At 40.2% G+C, this 22,571-nt stretch overlaps 2 protein-coding genes across 5 annotated transcripts; one reads left to right on the top strand and one right to left on the bottom strand.

Annotated features, from left to right (window-relative positions):
• Positions 217-15,446, top strand: C7H6orf62 (chromosome 7 C6orf62 homolog). Of its 2 annotated transcripts, none has more exons than XM_001928389.6 (5): positions 217-2,620; positions 4,453-4,629; positions 5,936-6,058; positions 8,871-9,005; positions 14,012-15,446. In XM_001928389.6, the coding sequence occupies exons 1-5, from the start codon at positions 2,492-2,494 to the stop codon at positions 14,135-14,137; spliced, it is 690 nt and encodes a 229-aa protein (XP_001928424.1). In that variant the 5' UTR covers positions 217-2,491; the 3' UTR covers positions 14,138-15,446. The 2 variants fall into 2 exon arrangements, with proteins under 2 accessions (XP_001928424.1, XP_005665690.1); XM_005665633.3 differs by having other exon boundaries at positions 234-1,296.
• Positions 14,283-22,493, bottom strand: ACOT13 (acyl-CoA thioesterase 13). Of its 3 annotated transcripts, none has more exons than XM_013977469.2 (3): positions 22,077-22,493; positions 20,499-20,683; positions 14,283-19,432 (listed from the first exon to the last, which is right to left on the bottom strand). In XM_013977469.2, the coding sequence occupies exons 2-3, from the start codon at positions 20,681-20,683 to the stop codon at positions 19,273-19,275; spliced, it is 345 nt and encodes a 114-aa protein (XP_013832923.1). In that variant the 5' UTR covers positions 22,077-22,493; the 3' UTR covers positions 14,283-19,272.

Raw genomic sequence — 22,571 nt, 5'->3', positions numbered from 1 at the left:
CATCCTCAAACTCCCCTTTGAGGCGGGAATATTACCTAAAAAGTTTAATTTCAAAGAGTCACCCTTTTAAAAGCTTGCTCACACCTTCTCCTGCTCTTCTTTCCTTCTTCCTTGATAACCACACAAAGCTTCCTACTCCCACCAGTCTTTTCTCCCCCTTCACTTCTGCGCAGATGGAGGCGGCCCGCGGGGGTGCGCCGCCGCAGAGAGTTCTGGGCGGTGCCGGTGAGGGGCGGGTGACGCAGCGGCCGTCGCTGCCATTTTAAGTTGTTTGTTCTCGCGTCCCTGCTCAAACGCGATTCTGCCCCGGATCCGGGAGGCGCCCGAGGTCGCTGCCGCCGCTTCCGCAGCCACCGGTGGGGGGGATCGAGGCTGGGTCACCGCGGACGCCCACCCTTCGCTTCGGCTTTTCCCCCCTCCGGGTTTCCTCGACCTTATTTCCTGAGAGACGGGACGCGACCCTTGGGGAGAAGAAAGACTCCAGAGCAGATGCTGGAACTGCAATAACTTTATTTGGGGGGGTTTACTTCGCTGACAGACCCCCTTAGCGCAGGGCTCCCCTCCCTTTTTCCCCTCCCCCCCGCCGCCAGTACAACTCCGACCCCCCCCTCTTCCTCCTCATTCCTCTTCCTGCTCCTCTCTTTCTCTCGTCGTCTCCGCCGTCCCCGCGTCCTTCCCCCTTCGCCGCCGCCCGGGGCGCCGAGCCAGACTATGGGGCCCAGGTCGGGGCTGAGCGGCGGCAGCAGCGCGGGCGGCCCGGTCACAGTGCGCACTGCAGCGGGGATGGAGGGGCTCAGTTGGCTGGTGGTTTTCTCTTGACATGGCTCCTGCCCGTGCTGCGAGCAGCGCCCCCGCCGCCGCCTTCTCTTCCGCCGCCGCCGCCACCGCTCCGCCCGCAGGCTGCGGCTAGAGGGCCCGAACCCCGCCCGAGAGTCGGTCAGTGAGTCCCGGTCTCCGCGGGGACAGGGAGGGGACTTCCCCGTCACCCACCCCAGCTATCTGGGGTCCACCCCCTGCCCCTTGGGGAAGCCAACTAACGACCCCGCCCTAAACGATCCAAACTGGGGAAACATGGTCTGTTCCACGTGAGAGCTAGCGGAATCCGGGAACTTGTTTTCTTTTTTTCTTGGGGGGGTGGGCATACTTTAAAAAGTAATTAATATTAACGCAACTATTTTCTTTTCTTCCCACTGATCTTTCCCATTTACCCTCTCCCGCCTCCTCTACCCGGGCGGGTATTGTTGCCACGATGAAATGAGTGAAAACTCGAGTGATCCAGTGTCTCCCGTGGTGCGAGTGAGTCGCTGCAGCTGAAGGCAAAGGGTGGGGGTGGGACCTGGGAGGTGGAAGGCAGGTGGTCCCCGGGCACTGCCTGGGATTTGGGAGAAGAACCCGCCACCTTTGCCTCAGCAATGCTCGCAAGAAGATAAGTTGCACTCCCCACGGTCTTGCACGGGGGCAAATTCATAGGGAAGGCTCCCTCGGGGCATGTAGGACTCATTGCAGGACTGGGGCTGTTGGGAACCCGGGCATTAATCAGGTCTAACCACAGAGCCGGAATCATTATATCGTATTAAGCCCCCCTTTCCCTCTGCCATCATGATTCTCCTTGGCAGCAGCATTAGCAGCCGCCTGAGGGTGAAAATGTGGGTGATGGGGAAGTTGGCAGTGACTCCGCTGTTTTTTCTTATGGCTCCTTTGGGCAACAGCTGCCCGCCCCCGGTATACACTGTAGTTGATTGCAGGGAAACCCTGTACCTCTCCCCTTCCTTCTCTACCGATTTTGCACTTTTCTCTTTGCTCACTACCAAGTGTAATCAATAACAGGCACTGACAATACATAGCAATAGTGAAATCTGAAATAACTAAGAGTTAATTAGGTACCACAGCCATGGATCTGGTTGGGTAAAATTCAATTGGATATTTCAGTTTCATTCGCCTACCCTGTTTTGGTGTTTGGGGGGATTATTTTGGTGGCTTTTTTTTACTTTTTTTTGATATTTGGAAAGGATTACATTCCCCCTCCCTATTCCTTTTCATGATCTCTTCTCCAAAAAAAGGGAAAAAAATCCGGATGGATTTTAAGGATTGGACTGGTGTCAGCTGTGTTTTATTGCACACCTAAATCCTATTAATAGGTTTTTCATTTTCCCCACCTTTATTTTGGCAGTTGAGCCAAATGTGTTTTCTAAAAAGTTAGTTCAAGCATTTCCTCCTCTTTCTTTCCTTCCTCCCTTTCCTTTTTCCCATCCAATCCCAAACTTTATTGTCCAAACATGACTGGACAGCAGCTTTTGTTTCTTGACCCTGTAATATGACAGTCTGCTAATATTGCCAGAAGGTGCAGTTTTTTGGTTACAGTCCTGATTTTAGCTATCCAATCATATTAGCAGGAAAAAAATGACTTGTTTCTGTTGTACTTGAGTCTTAAGAAAAGTGCCCATAGTTTAGTGACAATTTCCAAAGGCTTTAGTACCACCTGTATTTCAAAATGGGGGACCCAAACTCCCGGAAGAAACAAGCTCTGAACAGACTACGTGCTCAGCTTAGAAAGAAAAAAGAATCTCTAGCTGACCAGTTTGACTTCAAGATGTATATTGCCTTTGTATTCAAGGAGAAGGTAATTTAAAGTTCTTAATGTGAATTAGCCCAAGTGATTATTCTAAGTGTATAAAGTTGTTAGGTTAAAGAGTGGTTGACAAGTCTACATTTGTATGCTTTGACCCTTAAGGGGTGTTCTCTCGGAGGAGTTGTGGTATAACTGAATGGAAGGCTTCAGTACTCATTGGTTTGGAAATAATTCCAAAGCTTTAGTATAGATCCACTTTTAGTTAACGTGAGGTGGGTAACATCGTCAAGCTCATTTATGTTTTACAATATATTTCCTTTACCTGGAGTTACATAGAGAACTTGATAACTGAATTTAAAGACTGTCTATAGAATATTTGAAAGTAATAGAATCAAAATATTTATATGCTGAGAGCAGCCTGGTTCTTCAGCTCCATGTTGTAGGTGCTTTTTCTCATGGTACATGTAATGAAATAAAAGTGTGCCTTCATTTTTAGCAACAGTAAATTACTGTAATGGTTAATTTGTGTTTAGAAGTGCAATTTATTAAGAATGACCAAAAGCAGTTTAATTTTTTGGTTTTTTTGGTCTTAATCAGGATTAATTCCACACTTCAGAAGCAAATAATGGGTTGTGAATAGTCAAGGAGAACATAATAAAAGCAATGTTTGTGGGGAGGAATTCCCTCATGGCCTGGCAGGTTAAGGATCTGATGTTGTCAGTGATGGCTCTGGAACTTCTACACCTGGGCACAGCCAAAAAAAAAAAAAAGCAGTAGATTTTTCTGCAACTTAAATGGATAGTTTGTTAATCGATCTATATTTGAATGAGGTTAGATGATGACATTAAGGGAATACTACTTTGATTTGGGGCTTAAATTATGAGCTAATTTCACATCAGAAACATCTTGGTATGGTATCTATTTGATACTTGAAAGTTTCCTGATTTTTATCCTACTGTTATTAGTATTTAAGAATGCTCTTAGCTGCTAGAGTATAGCATTTTAGAGTGTTTTCACAAGTGGTTGGTTTTGAAATGATTGTCCCAAATAGGGCAGTATCATGGGTTTACTTTTTTTTGTTGTTAGTAAGTTGACTGCAGAATTGATAAGAAGAGATAATTACAAGCAATTATAATGTAGGTTCACTGGAAAAAATACAAGATGTGAGTAGTGAGACTATATCTTTGCATTTGATCATTAAGATGTCTCAGATTACACCACCTAGTTCTTCTAATGCCTATGAAAACCTGCTTTTATTCTATGGCCAGACAGTACTCAGGCAGTTGTCCTGAGCAGTTCTGAATTCTGTAACCTAAATTGATGAGCCCTTGGTCTTAACTAAATTTGAAGACTTTTTTTAAACTAAATTTGGTAGACATTTTTTTTCCCTTCCTTTGAATATTGACACTTGTAGTTATATAATATCCAGAAGGAGTAATGGAAATTGACCCTTTCAAGGAATAAAACAGTTAATTTGTCTTAAGAGCTTTGTTTTTAAACGGAGATTGTAATTTTGCTGTCTGTAGAACCAGTTAAATTATATCAAGGGTAACTTGCTTTTTTAACCTTATGGGTATTTGGTGTTTGTTTTTAAATATTGTTTAAAATATTTGCTCTATTGTTTAAAGTATTTGTTATGGATACCATAATGCTATAAAACCCTGCAGATAAATATTCTCCTATTTATGTGTGGTTGGGGAGTTAAAGGGGTTGGGGGAAGAGCAGAATGATCCACCTATTTGAAAATCTGTTTTCAGTACAAAAATGACTTCATTTAAGAATTTTGCTGAGTTAAAGGTACATGACATTTATGTAATATGAACCCTGGGTGTTCAGAGACGTGCTACCAGTGGGTTAATACAGCTCTTATTTTTTTCTTGTAGAAGAAAAAATCAGCACTTTTTGAAGTGTCTGAGGTTATACCAGTCATGACAAATAATTATGAAGAAAATATCCTGAAAGGTGTGCGAGATTCCAGCTATTCCTTGGAAAGTTCCATAGAGCTTTTACAGAAGGATGTGGTACAGCTCCATGCTCCTCGATACCAGTCTATGAGAAGGGTAAGTCCTGTTTTTAAGTCTTGATTTGATAGGTTTTTGTGAGTTAAGCTTGCGTTATTTGTTTGTTTTCCTCCTAAGAATGGGTAGTTAACTATCCCTTTAAAAGTTGAATTTAAAACATGGATAACTTTCTTATACGTTACTGTGTTGATAACTGTGTATGTTGTTGCTGTGACTGATTAATGTTTTATAGTGTTCGTTGGGATTTCTTTTTTTCAGAGGAGGATGAATATTATGCCCCATATAAATAAACTTCTCCAGATCAGTGAGTTAGTCTGAGCAAACTTGAACAAGAGATCCCTATAATTAGTTGGGGGTCGGTCGGGGGGAGCTAGAAATAACCATGTACTGGTCTGGAAGAGTTAAATTGGCCTCAGTATCAGCATATAAGAAAAATACCGTTTCAGGGAGTTCCTGTTGTGGCTCAGTGGGTTAAAAATCCAACTAATATCCATGAGGATATGGGTTCAGTCCCTGGCCTTGCTCAGTGGGTTAAGGATCCATAGTTCCCACAACCTGCGGCATAGGTCGCAGAAACATGGCTCAAATCCAGTGTTGCTGTGACTGGTGTAGGCCGGCAGCTGCAGCTCCAATTTGACCCCTGACCTGGGAACTTTCATGTTGCCCTAAAAAAGAAAAGAAAAAAAAAAGATACCATTTCAGCTGTAATAAGAAGGTAATGATTCATATTAGAAATTTGATGACATCTTTGCTTAAATAGGTTATGATTTTGTAGAGTGGAAATAATGGTACAGGGATTTAAAGAAGAAAAAGACAAAAAATTAGAGCTTCAGTTGGAGTTTTCACATACACTGATGAGTATAGATCCTCTCATGAGGCTGGGCTGACGGACTGTGGACTCTGCAAGATAAAAATTAGAATTAGGTCATGAGCTATTCAGATTGTATGTAGTCCTTTACTATTACTCTTAAGACATAAAATGACACATTGGCTGTTAAACAGCACAGATGTGCAGCAACTGCAAGGGTCCACTTAAACATGCATTTTTTTTTTTTTTTCTTCAATAAATAGGTAGTACCACTTAGTACACAGCTGGTTGAGTCCACAGATGCAGAACTGCAGATATGGGGGGCTGGCTATAAAGTTACATACAGAAATTTCAACTGGAAATTTTGACTCCTTGGTCTGTGTCCCTAATGCCTAAATTCTTCAAGGTTTAGCTGTATAGTGGATTTTGCACTTTTGGAATGTTTCTATAGTCACCCTGTAATTGTGACATTGCTTGATACAGCTTTGTTTCTTTGAAAGTAATTTTTTTTTTTTTTTTTTTTTGGTTATTATATAGGATGTAATTGGCTGTACTCAGGAGATGGATTTCATTCTTTGGCCACGGAATGATATTGAGAAAATTGTCTGTCTCCTGTTTTCTAGGTGGAAGGAATCTGATGAGCCTTTTAGGCCTGTTCAGGTATTTTATTTCTGAAATAAGTGTGGTGAACATGTAAATAAATGAAAACTCGTAGGAGAGGATCTAATTTACGAAGTTCTTTGGGAATATACTTTCTAATAAATTTTACTTCATGATTTCCTCCTGTCTTTGACTATTGTAATGCAAGAAGAGAAAGCATTTGGATTGTAGAATCTCTTTAAGAATGAGGTGATTCTAACTAGACCCAGTATGTCTTTGAAATTATGGTCAAAGAAAGATCTTTTAAGGTAGGCATTTGTTGATTTATAAAGGGCCCTTGGATGAACTTGAGGAAAATTTCTTCCCCTGCATCACACACTCCTAAAATACTTTGTACCTAACCTTGGTTCTCAAAGGAATCTATCTGATCTAAGCAGTGTGTTAAGAAACCTTTTTCTGGAGTTCCCATTGTGGCGGCGCAGTGGGTTAAGAGTCCAGCTGCAGCAGCTCAGGTTGCTGTGGAGGTGCAGGTTTGATCCCTGGCAGTGGGTTAGAGAATCCAGTGTTGCCACAGTTGTGGCTTGGATTCGATTCCTGGCTAGGAAACTTAGATGGGCTGTGGTGTGGCCATGGAAAAAAAAAAAAAAAAACTTTTTCTAAGACATTGATTTGCATATGAAACTTTATAGGAGAAGAATAAATTTGTGGTTCTTAGTTAACCTTCTTCAACACCTTGCTATAATTTCACTTGTCGTTTGATGTACTTAACAGTTTCTAGTGCTTTGCTTAAGAGGGAAAGGGGTCGATTCAGAGCTGTAGCTGCCATCCTATGCTATAGTGACAGCCATATGGATCCGAGCCACGTCTGCAACCTTAACCCACTGAACGAGGCCAGGGATTGAACCTGCATCCTCATGGATACTAGTCAGGTTTGCTACCGCTGAGCCACAACGGGAACTCCCTGGGAATTGCTTCTTGCATGCTGCCTATTAGAATTTTCTTTTTGGTATGAACCATTCCTTCGTGCATTTTTGGATATGCAAGTATTATGGAAATGACGTTCCATAAAAATACAGGGAAGGCTTTTTTAAATCTTACATTCCAGTCTTGTGCATGTGATACTCTACTGGCTTCTTCCATCCCCTGATATTTGCCATAGTGAAACACTTAAGGCTTTCTTTCTTGAACCACATCTTGATTTTGACACGCCTGTGTTTGTGTAGGTTCTGTTTCCTAGGATGGCATTTTCCAAATTACTTACCATTACTATTTTCCCCAGGGAAAATAATTGTCATCTTTCAAGGCCCAATGCAAATTTACCTGCTAATATTACCCATGTTGCCCACTCTGTTAATTATTTCTCCCATAGCACTTAACAATAAGAATCCACTTGCAGGGAATTCTTGCTGTTGTGCAGTGGGTTAAGTATCTGACTGCAGCAACTTGGGTTTCTACGAAGGTTTGGGTTCTATCCCCATCCAGCGCAGTGTGTTTAAAGGTCCGGCCATTGTCACAGCTGTGCATAGGCAGCAGCCAAGGCTTGGGTACACTCCCTAGCTCAGGAACTTCCATATGCTGCAGGTGCAACCATAAAATTAAAAACAACAACAACAAAAAAAACAAACCATTTCAGGGTCTTATAAGTCACCACATCTTGTTTTAGGAAAGGAAAGATTTGAAGCAAGTTAGGTTTTATATTTGCATATGCTTATCTTCAGCAGTATGTTAGTCCCTTAAGGTTGAGATACTCTTACTCATGTTTTTCAGTATTTAATAACATATTCTCATATACTAAGAGTTCAATAAGTATTTGATTTGTGTGGAAGTATAATTCAGTATTATATTTTACATAAAATGGTATGTAGAGATACCATATTTTATGTAATGGTTTCTGATAAGAGCTCCTGAGTAGTAAGAACCTAGACAACAGGAACGGATGGTTTTTTCCATGTCAATATTTTCTGCTGTCTTTGACATAATAGGTGAATAAAGATAATTTGAACCAAATAGACTAATAATTCAGTATTTAAGTATCAGATTGTTTTAGGTTGCCAGGTTTCTTGAATTCTCTGCTAGTCTAATCTTTTCACCTAGTATTTGGCCTCTTCACAGATATTTTGTGGGAAAATCAAGTAACTCTTTCTCATGTTAAAAAATTCAAAGAATGTTATGACTTGATAACTGGTCTTCGTAACTTAAAGTTGAAAAATATGCACATAAAAACATTTTTAGAAAAGCTGAAGGATTCGTATATCCTCAGAAGCCTGTGTGAGAACTAGAAATACATTTCAGCTGTGGGCTTTACATTTCATTGACTCCCCTTAACTGATGGTTAGTGCCCTTTTTATAGATGATGAAACTCGATACCTAAGTATTGAGATATGCAGCTGGGACTGGGATGACTAGATTTCTTTCCAAGAACCATCTGTTGTGTTCCTTTGCTATAAAAAGGAGGGAGGTGTCATTGGGCTTAAAGTACATAGGTAGGATTCTTGATCTGAGTGGGTTTGAAAATTTGATTTTATGAAATTTGGCTTAAAATCATTGAGTATTAGGATTTAGTCACTTCGGTGCAGTTTTTCCTGAAGGTCAAACTATATAATGAAGTGCTATCCAGTAGAACTTTCTGTGAGGAAGGAAATCTTCTGCATCTCAAGAGACTATTCAGAATGATGGCCACTAGCCACATGTGACTATTGAGCATTTGAAAGGTGGCTAGTACTATTTAATTCTTAATTAACACAAGTTTAAGTAGCCTCTGTTGGTTACCATATTGGACAGCACAGCTGTGTGCATATGGGTGCAGTAGACAGATGTTTCAGGTAGTATAACATGTTTGTAGTTACATGTAGATGTTTATACTTTTAATTAGGCCAAATTTGAGTTTCATCACGGTGACTATGAAAAACAGTTTCTGCACGTTCTGAGCCGGAAGGACAAGACTGGAATTGTTGTCAACAATCCTAACCAGTCAGTGTTTCTCTTCATTGACAGACAGCACTTGCAGGTAAGATGTTTTGTTTTCTTTCTTTTTTTTTTTTTTTTTTTTAAACTACTCAAGGGCTCATTTTAAAAGCTTATTGTTAGCTTATTGTTTCCTGGGTGTTACTTAATTTTGTTTTGCCCCTTCATCATTTTATTATTTTTATTTTATTTTATTTTATTTTTTTTTTGTATTTTTGCTATTTCTTTGGGCCGTTCCTGCGGCATATGGAGGTTCCCAGGCTAGGGGTCCAATTGGAGCTGTAGCCACTGGCCTACGCCAGAGCCACAGCGACGTGGGATCCGAGCCACGTCTGCAACCTACACCACAGCTCTTGGCAACACCGGATTGTTAACCCACTGAGCAAGGGCAGGGACCGAACCTGTAACCTCCTGGTTCCTAGTCAGATTCGTTAACCACTGCGCCACGACGGGAACTCCCATTTTATTATTTTTAAAGTCACTTAAAAACAAGAAACAGATATCCTGAGCCTCACCCTAGAACAGAGGTTCCCAAATTTTGCTGGATATTAGAACTACCTGAGGGAGTTCCTGTTGTGGCACAGTGGTTAACGAATCCGACTAGGAACCATGAGGTTGCAGGTTCCATCCCTGGCCTTGCTCAGTGGGTTGAGGATCTGGCGTTCCCGTGAGCTGTGGTGTAGGTCGCAGATGTGGGTCGGATCCCACATTGCCCTGGCCCTGGCATTGGCCGGCAGCTACAGCTCTGATCAGACCCCTAGCCTGGGATCCTCCATATTCAGTGGGAAGGGGTCCTAGAAAAGGCAAAAAAAAAAAAACTAAAAAACCTAACTGAGGAGCTTTTAAAAGTCATCATTCCAGGGTATAGTAATCAATTTGTATTTTAAACAAAACCCTCAAGTGATAGACACCACATGTGTTGAGAAGCACTGGCACTTAGATCTTTTAGGTAAATATCTAAAGAGATGAGACGTCTGTATTTAAAAGGGCCGCATGTGTTTTAAATAAGTACTTCCAATTTAAATACTCAATAAAACTTTCTGTTAAAAAAAAAATAGAACTTTCTGTGAGGAAGGATTTATCTCAAGAGACTATTCAGAATGGTGGCTACTAGCCAAATATGACTATTGAGCCTAGGCCGAAATGTCATCACTTAGAATTTATAATAGATACTTATGTTACTAACCTTTTAAAGTAGCATCATTTTATTTCATATTCATTCAACAAATGAGTTGCCTTCTAAGTTCCAGGCATTGTACAGCAGTGAATAAGTTAGAAATTCCTGTCCTTATCAGTTGCCATTCCATTGAAGGAGACCCAAAAGTAGATAAGTATATAGTTAGGATAATAACAAGCATTGAGAGAAACTGTTGGGTGTGAAGACTTAGATGGTGCCACCAGAGAAGGCCTCATTGAGAAGGTGATTTAAGTAAAGATTTTTTTTGAAATGTGGTATTAATTACATTATAGAACATTTTCATTATTACGAAAGAGCAGGTCTGTGCAAGATACTAAAATACAAATGCAAATCATACTGCTACTACCTTCAAGGGGCTGTAGACTACTTGGAAAGAGTATATACATTTTCTACCTTGTAAAAAATTAAGTAATTGTAGTATAGGTACAAATAAAAAATCGGGGAATTGCAGAAGAAAATTTCACTAGAAGCATTTGATAAACTGATGAAAAACCATTCAGCTTATGTGGGATAGGGTTTATTGTGGTCTTTTTTGTGTTTTCACTTTCTTCCTTACGTTATTACCTCTCCTGTGGTGAATACTTTTTAGTTGACTTTTCTCCTTTTCCATTGCTCATGGGATACCTTCATTTGGTTTATTTCTTGAGAAAATGTGTAGCAGGGTATTGACTTTTGGAATTCACAATAGATTTTTAGTCATAGGAGATTTTAAAATGGCAAACTAATGTAGTGACTTCATTTCCCATCATTTTCATGGGAATATATGCGATCATTAATACTATATAGAAATGACTAGTGACTTGAAGGAGTTTCTTAGCTAAATAAGCAGCAAATCACCTCTCTTTATATATCAGGGTCAGATGTTTGGGGTTTGTTTTGTTTTTGGCTGCACCTGCAGCATGCGGAATGTTCCCCTGGTCGGGGATCAAACCTGAGCCACAATAATGACAACGAATACTCAATTGCTAGGTCACCAGGGAACTTTTTTTAAATACGTATATTTATAGTAATAATTTCTGCTGTATAACTGAAGTGATATAATTCTTTAATATAATTCTTTAATAATCTTTTCCTTTATGGTTTAATGGTAGGACATTGAATATATGTAGTTCTTTATATACACTATATACTAGGACCTTTTCGTTTTATCCCCTCTGTGTATAACAGCTTATATCCGCTAACCCCAACCTTCCCATCCTCCCACTTGGCTACCACAAATCTGTTCTTGTCTGTCTGTGAATCTGTTTCTGTTTTGTAAATAGGTTCCATTTGTGTCATATTTTAGATCCCATATGTAAGTCATATGATATTTGTCTTTCTGACTGCATTTAGTATGAGAATCTCCCATCTTGGTGCATCGGAAACAAATCCGACTAGGAACCACGAAGTTGCAAGTTCAATCCCTGGCCTCTCACTCAGTGGGTTAAGGATCTGGCATTGCCGTGAACTGTGGTGTAGGTTGTAGACAAAGCTCGGATCTGTCATTGCTGTGGCTGTGGCGTAGGCTGGGAACCTCCATATGCTGTGGGTATGGCTGTAAAAAGACAAAAAAAGGGAAAAAAAGGAGTTCCCGTTGTGGCTCAGTGGTTAACGAATCCTATTAGGAACCGTGAGGTTGTGGGTTTGACCCCTGGCCTGGCTCAATGGGTTAAGGATCTGGCTTTGCCGTGAGCTGTGTTATATAGGCTGCAGATGAGGTTTGGATCTGGTATGGCTGCGGCTGTTGTGTAGGCCGGCATCTGTAAGGATCTCCAATTAGATCCTTAGCCTGGGAACCTCCATAGACTGCAGGTGCAGCCCTAAAACAAAACAAACAAAAAAACCCAAACAAGTATGAGAATATTTAGTTCCATCCATGTTGCTGCATATAGTATCATTTCATTCTTTTTATGGCTGAGTAGTATTCCATTGTACCCTATCTTTAGCCATTCATCTGTCGGTGGACATTTACAGGTGTTTTTAATGCTTTATGAAACAAACAGCTTGAGTGCTTTTAATGAAAAGAAAATTATAAGCTAAATTCGTGGGTTGTAGGTAGAGTGACCAACAATCTCAGTTTGTCTGCAGTGTCCTCATTTTAGTACTAGAAGTCTCAAGTTTTGGAAACCCCTCAATCCTGGGCAAAGTGGGATGGTTGGTCCACCCTAGTTGTAGATGAATTTGGTCTTCAGTGCTCTTGGTACCCTTCTTCCATTTATGTTCTGTTCCATATCTTTATAAGCTGGAGATGTGTTGACATATTATGTGGAAGAATCGATCTCTATTAGGTCATGAGGGAATTGATATGAGCCACCACATTTGTATACAGTTGACACCTAAACAACTTGGGGGTTAAGGGTGCTGCCCCCTGTACAGTTGAAAATCTACATATAACTTTTGTCTCCCCCAAAACTTCCTGCTGCTGACTGGAAGCCTTACTGACAACATAAAATGTGTGTTGTATGTATTATATATATTTATTCTTACAATTAAGTTGAACAGAAGATATTAAGAAGATCATAAGAAAATACATTTACAGTGCTGTATTTAATACCTAAGTTTACGTCATTTATTTATGAGATGAATTGTCTTCCACTACCTGCAACAATATTGTTGTAATTTTTTTTGGTCTTTTTAAAAAATGATCATACCATGGCATATAATAACATTAGTCTTATATGATACAAAATATTATAGATGCTATATGTGTTACCAACACGAGATATCAAAAATATGAAAAATTAATATTTACAGATATAATCTATGTATTGATAACGAAGAAGCACAATATGGTCATTTTATGATGGCCTAGTGTATAATCAGTATGATTGTTTCATGGTAGCCTAGCTGTCCATTAATGAATGAATTGTTGTAAAAGTTTTATGGCATATAAACATATTCTTAATAGTGTATTAGAAACATCATAAGGTTTTTAAAAAGACACTTGCCTGTGATAATAGGCTGATGTATAGTTTCTCTTTATGAGTGTGGCATACTGTATGATAATGTAGCTTGGAAAGAAAAGCAATAAAATACAAAACTAACACCTTATTAATTTTATATTAAACATTACTCACCTTATACTTATGTTAGGATAGACTAGTGTCTGGGTTGACCTTTTTTTTTTTTTTTCCCCAGGGCCACACCTGCAGCACATGGAAGTTCCCAGGCTAGGGGTTGAATCTACAACTGCCGGCCTACGCCACAGCATTGCCAGATCTGAGCCACATCTGTGACCTATAGCACAGCTCACGGTAAGGCCAGTCTTAAACCCACTGAGCAAGGCCAGGGATTGAACCTGCATCCTCATGAATACTATCGGGTTCATTTCTACTGCACCACAACAGGAATCCCTGAACCCTAATTTCTTTTAGCAAGTAGTCTGTTTGACTTTTCCTTCTTTTTTTTTGCTTTTTAGGGTCACACTCTCTGCATGTAGAGGTTCCTAGGCTGGGAGTCAAATCAGAGCCACAACTGCTGGCCTTCACCATAGCTCATGGCAACGCCAGATCCTTGACCCACTTAGTGAGGCCAGGGCTCGAACCTGCAACCTCAGGGTTCCTAGTTAGATTCATTTCTGCTGCATCACGACGGAACTCCTGTCTTTCCTTTTAATTTTTTATTTTGCATAAATTCTGTAAGCATGTACTTGTACCATGTTTTTACTGTTTTTCTGTATTTTGTATGGCAAGGTTCTGTCTCCCTAACTAAAGTTCCTATGGATAGGGACTATAATTTCATCCCTTACTCTACATGCTTTCTTCTACTGTATAGTAACCACAAGTGCTTAAAATATTGTGGGAGAATGTCATGTGATAATTCATCAGAATTTTAAAGTCTTATTAAGAATATTAAAATTTTCTTCCTTCCAGACTCCAAAAAACAAAGCTACAATCTTCAAGTTATGCAGCATCTGCCTCTACCTGCCACAGGAACAGCTTACCCACTGGGCAGTTGGCACCATAGAGGATCACCTCCATCCTTATATGCCAGAATAGAGCGCTAACCAGCAAAATGGAGAAGATCAGAGAGTGCAGCAGCAATTCTTTTTCTTGTTTTCTTACCACTTTATTCTTTCAGAGGTTAAAGAAAATGGGACACATGCACAGAACACTATGCATTTTGAAACTTGTTCATCCTGGATTTTTTTTTTTTTTTTTTTCTTTTCATTTGTATCTCAGAACTTAAAGAAATTAGGTGTCTTCTGCATGGACTGTGTGAAAGAAGATGCTCTGCATATTTGCTGCACTGCATCAGCATCTTACTAAAAATGTGAAATGAAAGGACTATTGTACACTGAAATGCTTAAATGTATCTGAAAGCACAAGGTGATACTCATTTTTGATGGTCTTTCCATTTGTGCTGGCTTTTGCCGCTTTGATATATCTGTCATCAGTATTTGGAGGGTGAGAAGTGAATGTAACAGGTATAAATAACATTTTAAAAACTTAATAGCTTTGCTATAATCACCGTTGTTCCAGAGCACTGTCAGATTCATTCTAATGACCAGAAGTGGTTGTTTAAAAAAGAGAGAAGGAAATAGAACTGTGGGAAAGAAATCTTAGAGGAAAAAAGCATCTCATTGTAGGCATTCTTGCCTCATGTATTCCTGGGCCATGTTGTTTCCTGGTACTCATAAATATATGTATTTTATTTCCAGATCTCTTTGCCCAAGTTGCTGTTATAAGAGTATTCTGCTGAGTGTGGATACAGTTAAACACATTAAAGCAGATCTGGAGTCTGAAGTAGCTATAAGCAGCTATAAAACAGAAGTATATTCATAGCTGCAAAAACCAGGAGAGGTAGAGGACCTTCCTTTTGGTTTTTGTTTTGTTTTTTGGTTTTAAAAAGAAGAGATTTTTATTACAGAGAAAAAAATTCCAGTGAATTGTGCAGAAATACTGGTTTTTACACCATCCTAAAGGAAAACTTATGAGGTTCTGTTGAAGTAGAGAAGTTGGTATCTTAAATTGCATAAATACAAAAAAGAAAAGAAAAAAACATTGAGTGTCAAAGTTCTAAAAGCAGAACTCATTTTGTGCAATGAACATAAGGAAAGACTACTGTATAGGTTTTTTTGGGGGGGGTCTTTGGGTTTTTTTCTCTTTTAAATGAAGAAAAGCTTTGCTTAAGGGTTGCATACTTTTATTGGAGTAAATCTGAATGATCCTACTCCTTTGGAGTAAAACTTAGTGCTTACTGGTTTCCAATTGTATTTAGCTTCTGGTTGGAATTTGAATAAATGAAAACCTAAATAAAATAGGTGAAAGTTACCTGACTATTCAGGTGAATACACAAAACTCAAAAGTGTTAACTTTTCTTCTTAAGTCCCTTGGGTATGTGTTATTGATAACTTTAGGAGGATTTACAGCCCCTGGCTAAATGGTAAAGTCAGAAAAACCAACAGTTGGGTTTGTAATTTCAGTAAGAATGGGAATCAGGCCTTTTTGTCAGCTTTTAAACAGTTGTAATTCTGGCCTTATGCCTGTTGTCATGAAAAAGAAAAAATAATTTCAAAATGCTTTCTGGAGTTCCCGTCGTGGCACAGTGGAAAAGAATCTCATTGGGAGCCATGAGGTTGCTGGTTTGATTCCTGGGCCTCGCTCAATGGATTAAAGATCCAGCATTGCTGTGAGCTATGGTGTGGGTCATAGACGTGGTTTGGATCTGGCATGGCTGTGGCTGTGGTATAGGCCAGCAGCTGTAGCTCGGATTAGACCCCTAGCCTGGGAACCAACATATGCCACAGGTGCGGCTTTAAATAAACAAAAAAAAATCCTTTCTGATGATTTGGAAATAACACTTCAGGGGAGTTCCCGTTGTGGCGCAGTGGTTAACAAATCCGACTAGGAACCATAAGATGGCGGGTTCGATCCCTGGCCTCGCTCAGTAAGGATCACGGTGTTGCTGTGAGCTGGTGTAGGTCATAGATGTGGCTCATGTATTGCTGTGGCTCTGGTGTAGGCCAGCGGCTACAGCTCCGAATAGATCCCTAGCCTGGGAACCTCCGTATGCCAAGGCTGTGGCCCTAAAAAAAAAAAAAAAAGTACACTTCGTTTCTCACAGCTAGGTGCTATTCTAAACTCTTAACCCCGAGTGGAACCTAGATGTAGAGGTTTTAGGAACTTGCCCAAATTTAAAACATGGCTTTCTGGCTCTGTAGAGTGAAAAGTTTTTATATTTTGGCCGTGCCCACAACATGTACTAATTCCTGGGCCACAGATCGAACCTGAGCCACAGCAAGGAACTCTAAAAAAAGATTACTTTAGAATAAATTAGAAAAAGTTTTAAGAGTAATACTGAATACTCCTTGTAACCTTTACCCACAAAGTAACTCCTTGATGTTTTGCCACAGTTGTTTCCCTTTTTGTAGTTTTTTTTAAAAAACTTATTGAAGTATAGTTGATTTTTTCCTGTCTTTCTCCACATATATGTAAATATTTTCTGTATCATTTGAGAGTTTGGTGCATATATCTTTTTGGCCACATCCATGGCATATGGAAGTTGCCAGGCTAGGGATCAAATTGGAGCTGCAGCTGCTGGTCTACACCACAGCCACAGTAATACCAGATCCGAACTGCAACTGTGACTTACACCACAGCTCATGGCAACACCAGGTCCTTAACCCACTGAACAAGGCCAAAGATCAAACCTACATCCTCTGGGACACTATGTTGGGTTCTTAATCCACTGAGCCACCAATGGGAACTCCTGGTGTGTGTATCTTGGTCCTTTTGCCTTGGTATTTTGGCATGTCCCAAGTACAAGGATATTCTTATATTACCACAGTGAAATTATCAAACTCAGATGTAACATTCATTTAATCTATAATCCATGTTCCAGTTTTGTTGATTGTTGTAATATGTTTGGCAGTGGTTTTTGTTTTCTTTTAAACGGCTGCACCTGTGGCACATGGAAGTTTCGGGCCAGGGGTTAAATAAATCCCAGTTGCATCTGTGACCTTCACCACAGCTTGGGGCAATACTGGATCCTTAACCCACAGAGTGAGATCAGGGATCAAACAGAGACATCAGGTCCTTAACCTGCTGAACCATAACAGGAACTCCTGGTCATGTTTTTCTGTCCCCCCTATAGTCAGTACGGGATCATCGCATTTAGTTTTCACATGTCAGTCTCCAAATTGGGACAATTCCTCAGGCTTGACATTTTTGAAGGGAAGTCAATTTTTTTAAAAACAAGGTATCCTTGTTTCACATTTGAGTGATCCTTCATGGTTTGATTTGGATTTTGTATTCTGGCCAATGCCCATTGACCTTACCCCATCTCCTCAAATGAATATCCACTGTTGGTATGTTCGTTCTTGTTAATTTTGATTGATCAAGGTAGTGTCCTACTTTATAGCTGCTTTTTTTTGTTTTTTTAGGGCTGCACCCACGGCACATGGAGGTTTCCAGGCTAGGGGTCGAATTGGAACTGCGGCTACCAGCCTACACCACAGCCACAGCAATGCTGGATCTGAGCTGTGTCTGCAACCTACTCCACAGCTCACAGCAACGCAGGAGTGAAGCCAGGGACTGAACCTGCAACCTCATGATTTCTAGTTGGATTTGCGCCACTGCGCCACAATGGGAACTCCTATAGTTGGTTTTTTGTATCTAGTCCTAAATATTTATCAGCATTCTTTTTTGGAGGGGTGGGGTGGGGAGCGCCTATGGCATGCAGGAGTTCCCTAGGCCATTGATAGAGCCCAAGGCATAGCAGTGACAATGCCAAATCCGTAACTACTAGGCCACCAGGGAAGTCCTATCAGCACTCTTAGAAGGAAGAGCCCTTCTGTCCCTGCCATTATTAAACAGTATGGGCTCAATTCCTTTTTTTTCAATGCTGCATAATTTTCATGCCTCTCATCATTTTCTTGAGTACTCCCTTACTTTGAAGCACAAGGTATGTTCATCTTCTAGCTTCCCTATCCCAGCCCCCAGCTCTGAAATCACCTGTTTAAGGAGCCCAAGCTACTTTTATTGGCATATATTTGACCTGGGTTTCCTGTGTGCTCACTGCTACTGTGAAGGCTGTTCTTTCAGCAGATGGATCAATATATATTCTAATACAACCAAAGGGTAATCAACCTTTAAATGCTGTGTTTCCAAACTTATTGTTGCTTCCTTTCTTCCGATTGTCAGTCATGTTCTTGAAGACCACCTGATGCAGAAGTCGAATACTACAAATGCCACAGTCGTAGAACTCTGGGAAAGGGACGAAACACCTCGTGAACTTGGTCTGTAGATGAAGTACTGTAGACTAGGAGATTCACGACCTTTGTGGTTTTATTTATCCTCAGTATTAGAAAGGGGCTAACAGAATGCTCTGTCTCACCACCACTATAAAATATGCAAGTCCTATAATAAATTCTCTATCAGGAAAAAGTAGCACACCCACAGGACTATTTATCACAAATGTACTTTGCCTCAAACTTTGTTGAGAATTACTCTCTTATTCTCCAGTGGGCCTATGGTTCCTCCATTTTGAAGTTCCACAATCTTGAAATTGGGTTTAAAAATACGTAGTATGGCAGAGTTCCCGTCATGGTGCAGTGGCAACGAATCCGACTAGGAACCATAAGGTTGCAGGTTTGATCCCTGGTTAAGGATCTGCTCAGTGAGTTAAGGATGTGGTGCTGCTGTGAGCTGTGGTGTAGGTCGCAGATGGGGCTCAGATCCTGTGTGGCTGTGGCTGTGGTATAGGCTGACTGCCACAGCTGTGATTTGACCCCTAGCCTGGGAACCTGTGGCCCCAAAACAAAAAAAAAAAAGAGTTGAGAAGAACTTAAAAGAGTCTGTAAGGATTAATCATTAATTTAGATTTCTCCTTTTGCTTAATACTGGATTTTAGTTTTAAGGTAATCTCATCTCAAAATAGCCCTGCTAGCTTTGCTTTACTTGTTTTCAAACACCTTGAGCTAAGAATGTTCTCATCCAAGTATGGTGTATGATTACAAATGAAAGCTAAAGAGGCTTAAAATGAAAGAATACAGACAACCCTCTCCTATGTTCCACTTGACTTCTATGACATTTTTCCCCAAATAATTCTTACCTATTTTTTGATTGTGCTAATTTATTTTGAAAATTGTATTCAAGTCATATTTACTCTGGACATTCATTGTTGGGTTTCTTTAGGCTGTTCCCAGGTGTTTTGTGTGTCTGCCTTGTGCTATTAATTTCCCCGTGACCTTGTTTGTCAGATCCACAGAGGCAAATGCAAGTGTTTTTCCTTGTTTCAGAATATGCGCTGTAATCAGTATATCTTCTCCCATTTTAGCAGGTGACATGTACCTTGAAAGAAAACATTTACATTAGTTCACAGCTAATAGTTTTTAAAAGAGAAAGTTCTGTGCATTTCATAACAGCCTTTAATGTTATTTTACTCCTAAGTAGTTTAAGCATATTTTTAGTGAGCTTTCTGTTCTTTCTGATTTTAATGGTTGTCCTGACCATTCCTTATGCACACAAGTTTCTTTTCCCATAAATATAGAAAGGGGTTTTCAACTGCTCCCTACCTCCTTTTTCTTCAAGTGTCCCTCTTCGTATTTACTTTGGGCTAGTGAATGATTTCTTCTAGCTTTCATTTAATTTGCTTAACTTTCTGGGTGAAGTAATACTGGTATTTCTATCTTGTCACATCAATATGCAGAATTTACTCAACTCTAAAATGACTTAATATAAAAACTTTTAATATGGGGCCCATTTGAAGCTCGGGCCAGTACTTTTTTTTTTTTTTTTTTTTTGCTTTTTATGGCTAAGGGATGAATTGGAGCTGTAGCCTATGCATGGCAACTCGAGATCCAAGCCGCATCTGAGACCTGCACCACAGCTCACAGCAATGCCGAATCCTTAACCCACTAAGTGAGTCCAGGGATTGAACCTGCGTCCTGATAGATACTAGTCAGATTTGTTTCTGCTGAGCCACACTGGGAACTCCTGGCCAATTCTTCTAATAAGCCAAAATTATTTGAATAAAGGGGGACATACAAGTGAGACTCTTAAGGATTCTATGAAACTGTTACAAGCTGTGAATTTGAGATTATTTTTTCTAACAGTATGCATATTAGAAGCTGAATAGTTGTCTTTTTGAATGCTTAGTTCACTTCTCCTTTATTACTAACTATATTACGGATTACTTTTATTATTATTACTGATATATACTGTACTTGGAAATTAATCGTCTAGTTCTAGATTCTAAAGCCATGAAATATTTTAAGGCAAATACACAGCTGCACTTAAGGATAACCAGCTAAAGGGCACCTCATGCTTTATTTAGTTATAAATGTGTTTAGTCTCAGTCGTTTGAAAAGAGTTGTCACACTGAAAAAAGCTATTTGGGTACAGTTAGGATACATACGTTATGTTCATGTCCACACTAACTCCAGGTGCTCCCCTTTCTGTGCATAGCAGAGCATATGTGGATACACAATCCACTAAGGTGGCTGTCATGCCACCATGGAGAGTGCCCATTTTATTGGTATGCTCTTCCTCTACTTTCATTTCACAGATCACTTTCCCAGGGACAGCAGAGACAACAGTCATCTAAGTATTAAAAAAAAAAAAGAATTTTGAATATTCAGTGATATTAGAAAGCCCAGACAACCAATCAAGAACTATCACTGGATTAAACTGAGTCACTCCCAAAAAGTTGATTCAGAAATTCAAAAAGTTACCAATCTCTCTACATAGAAATTAATTATGATGTGAATTTTTTTTTTTTTTTTTTGCTGTTGGTTTAATTTATTAGTGTTTGACAGCTGATGTGAATTTTTGTTGTTTTTGTTGTCTTTTTGCCTTTTCTAGGGCTGCTTCAGAGGCACATGTAGGTTCCCAGGCTAGGGGTCTAATCGGAGCTGTAGCCACCGGCCTATGCCAGAGCCACAGCAACTTGGGATCCAAGCTGCGTCTGCAACCTACACCACAGCTCACGGCAATGCCGGATCCTTAACCCACTAAGCAAGGCCAGGGATTGAACCTGAAACCTCATGGTTCCTAGTCGGATTCATTAACCACTGAGCCACGATGGGAACTCCATGAACTGTTTTTAAATAAGTAATATAAGGGAAAAACAGGAGTATTTGTGAATCTCCACTCCTGCAGAAATCAAACATTCCATCTGAGCTTTTCAGCCTCAGTATACAACCTGACATCTCGTACATGTCTCCTGAGAGACAAGGCCTAGATCATGCTACCTTAAAATTTATAGTAAAAGGAACGGTTCCTGACTGATTTATAGATCACTATGCATAAACCTATACTTTAGCCTAAGCAAATGTGCCCACAAGAAACATAAACTACAAAATCCATTTTAGATCAAATTAACAAACACAGAGCACTTACTATGATGCTGACCTATGCAGTTAATACAGTAGCCACCAGTCACCTGTCAGTATTAAGTCCTTGAAACATGGCTAGTATGATGCTAAGATGTGCTGTAAGTAATTTCAAAGATTCAGTACAAAAAGTTAGTACTCTTCTATATTGATTAAAAGTATTTAATGTTAAAAGTATTTTGGGTATAATGAGCTTAAGATATTTTACTAAAATTTAACTTCCTTTTTTAAATGTTTACAACATTATAATGTTGCTATTATAAAATACCGCATTCCACATGGAATCTGGAAGTGCGGCAGGGGGAACTTACCCCCACTCACCCCTCCTCACAGTTTAACTTTTCAAACACCAGTAGGAAGAATGAAGATTTTTCTCTTCCTCCAGTAAAAACTCAGCTAATGAGAAGCCTCCGCAACTCAACCAAAGAGAACCACAACAACCCGGACTCGACTCTCCTCAATGACTTGTTCAAAACAGCCCCTCTCAAACTTTCCTCTCCTCTTTATAAAAGAACAGTTGAGAACCTGCCTATGGTTGCACGTCCCATAGCAAATTCCTCTGCTATTCCCAAATAGCTCATTTTGCTGGCAAAGCCACTTACCTTTTTGTTTTTAAAGACTGACAGATCAATGGAGGCACACCTAGCACATAACTGTGCTCCATTACAATAGAAATCATTACTACTAAGGTCAGTTTCGGGACGCAGGCCAAAAGAATCTACCAGAGACAATTTATCCAGCGCTCACCACGAACTACGCAAGGTGCTTTCTCTTCATTAGAAACCGTAGCTTCGCATCCAATACCTTTTCCAAAATTCTGTCAAAACACGAACTCTTGCCTAGGAGCTTGAGGACCTCCTGCAGATTCTTTGTCATACAGCTCATTGTGGTCTGTTCTCCAGCTCCTAGGCCCCAGAGCTTTTTGGAGGAGCAGGACGCCCACAAGTTCGCAGAAGTACCAGGACGCAAAGGGCAGGACGTCCCCTCGCGCGCTCCCGCCACCGCCGTTCTCTCTGTGTTTGCGCACAGAGGCGTCACGGCTCATCGTGACCGCGCGCGCAAGCGCTGTTTTGCCCTTGCCAGCCCGGGGCCTCCCT

This window comes from Sus scrofa, chromosome 7 (assembly GCF_000003025.6).
Source record: "Sus scrofa isolate TJ Tabasco breed Duroc chromosome 7, Sscrofa11.1, whole genome shotgun sequence".
NCBI lineage: Eukaryota > Metazoa > Chordata > Mammalia > Artiodactyla > Suidae > Sus > Sus scrofa.
Note: the sequence above shows the minus strand (reverse complement) of the source record. Positions and strands in the feature narration are given on the sequence as shown.

Excerpts from the sequence above, each read along its gene's own strand:
- ACOT13 (XM_013977469.2), bottom strand. The coding sequence starts at position 20,683 with ATGACTGTTGTCTCTGCTGTCCCTGGGAAAGTGATCTGTGAAATGAAA. Across the intron at positions 19,433-20,498 it reads AGTGTGGACATGAACATAAC|GTACATGTCACCTGCTAAAA; the intron begins GTATGTATCCTA and ends TTTTCTTTCAAG.
- C7H6orf62 (XM_001928389.6), top strand. The coding sequence starts at position 2,492 with ATGGGGGACCCAAACTCCCGGAAGAAACAAGCTCTGAACAGACTACGT. Across the intron at positions 2,621-4,452 it reads CCTTTGTATTCAAGGAGAAG|AAGAAAAAATCAGCACTTTT; the intron begins GTAATTTAAAGT and ends TTTTTCTTGTAG. Across the intron at positions 6,059-8,870 it reads AGCCTTTTAGGCCTGTTCAG|GCCAAATTTGAGTTTCATCA; the intron begins GTATTTTATTTC and ends ACTTTTAATTAG.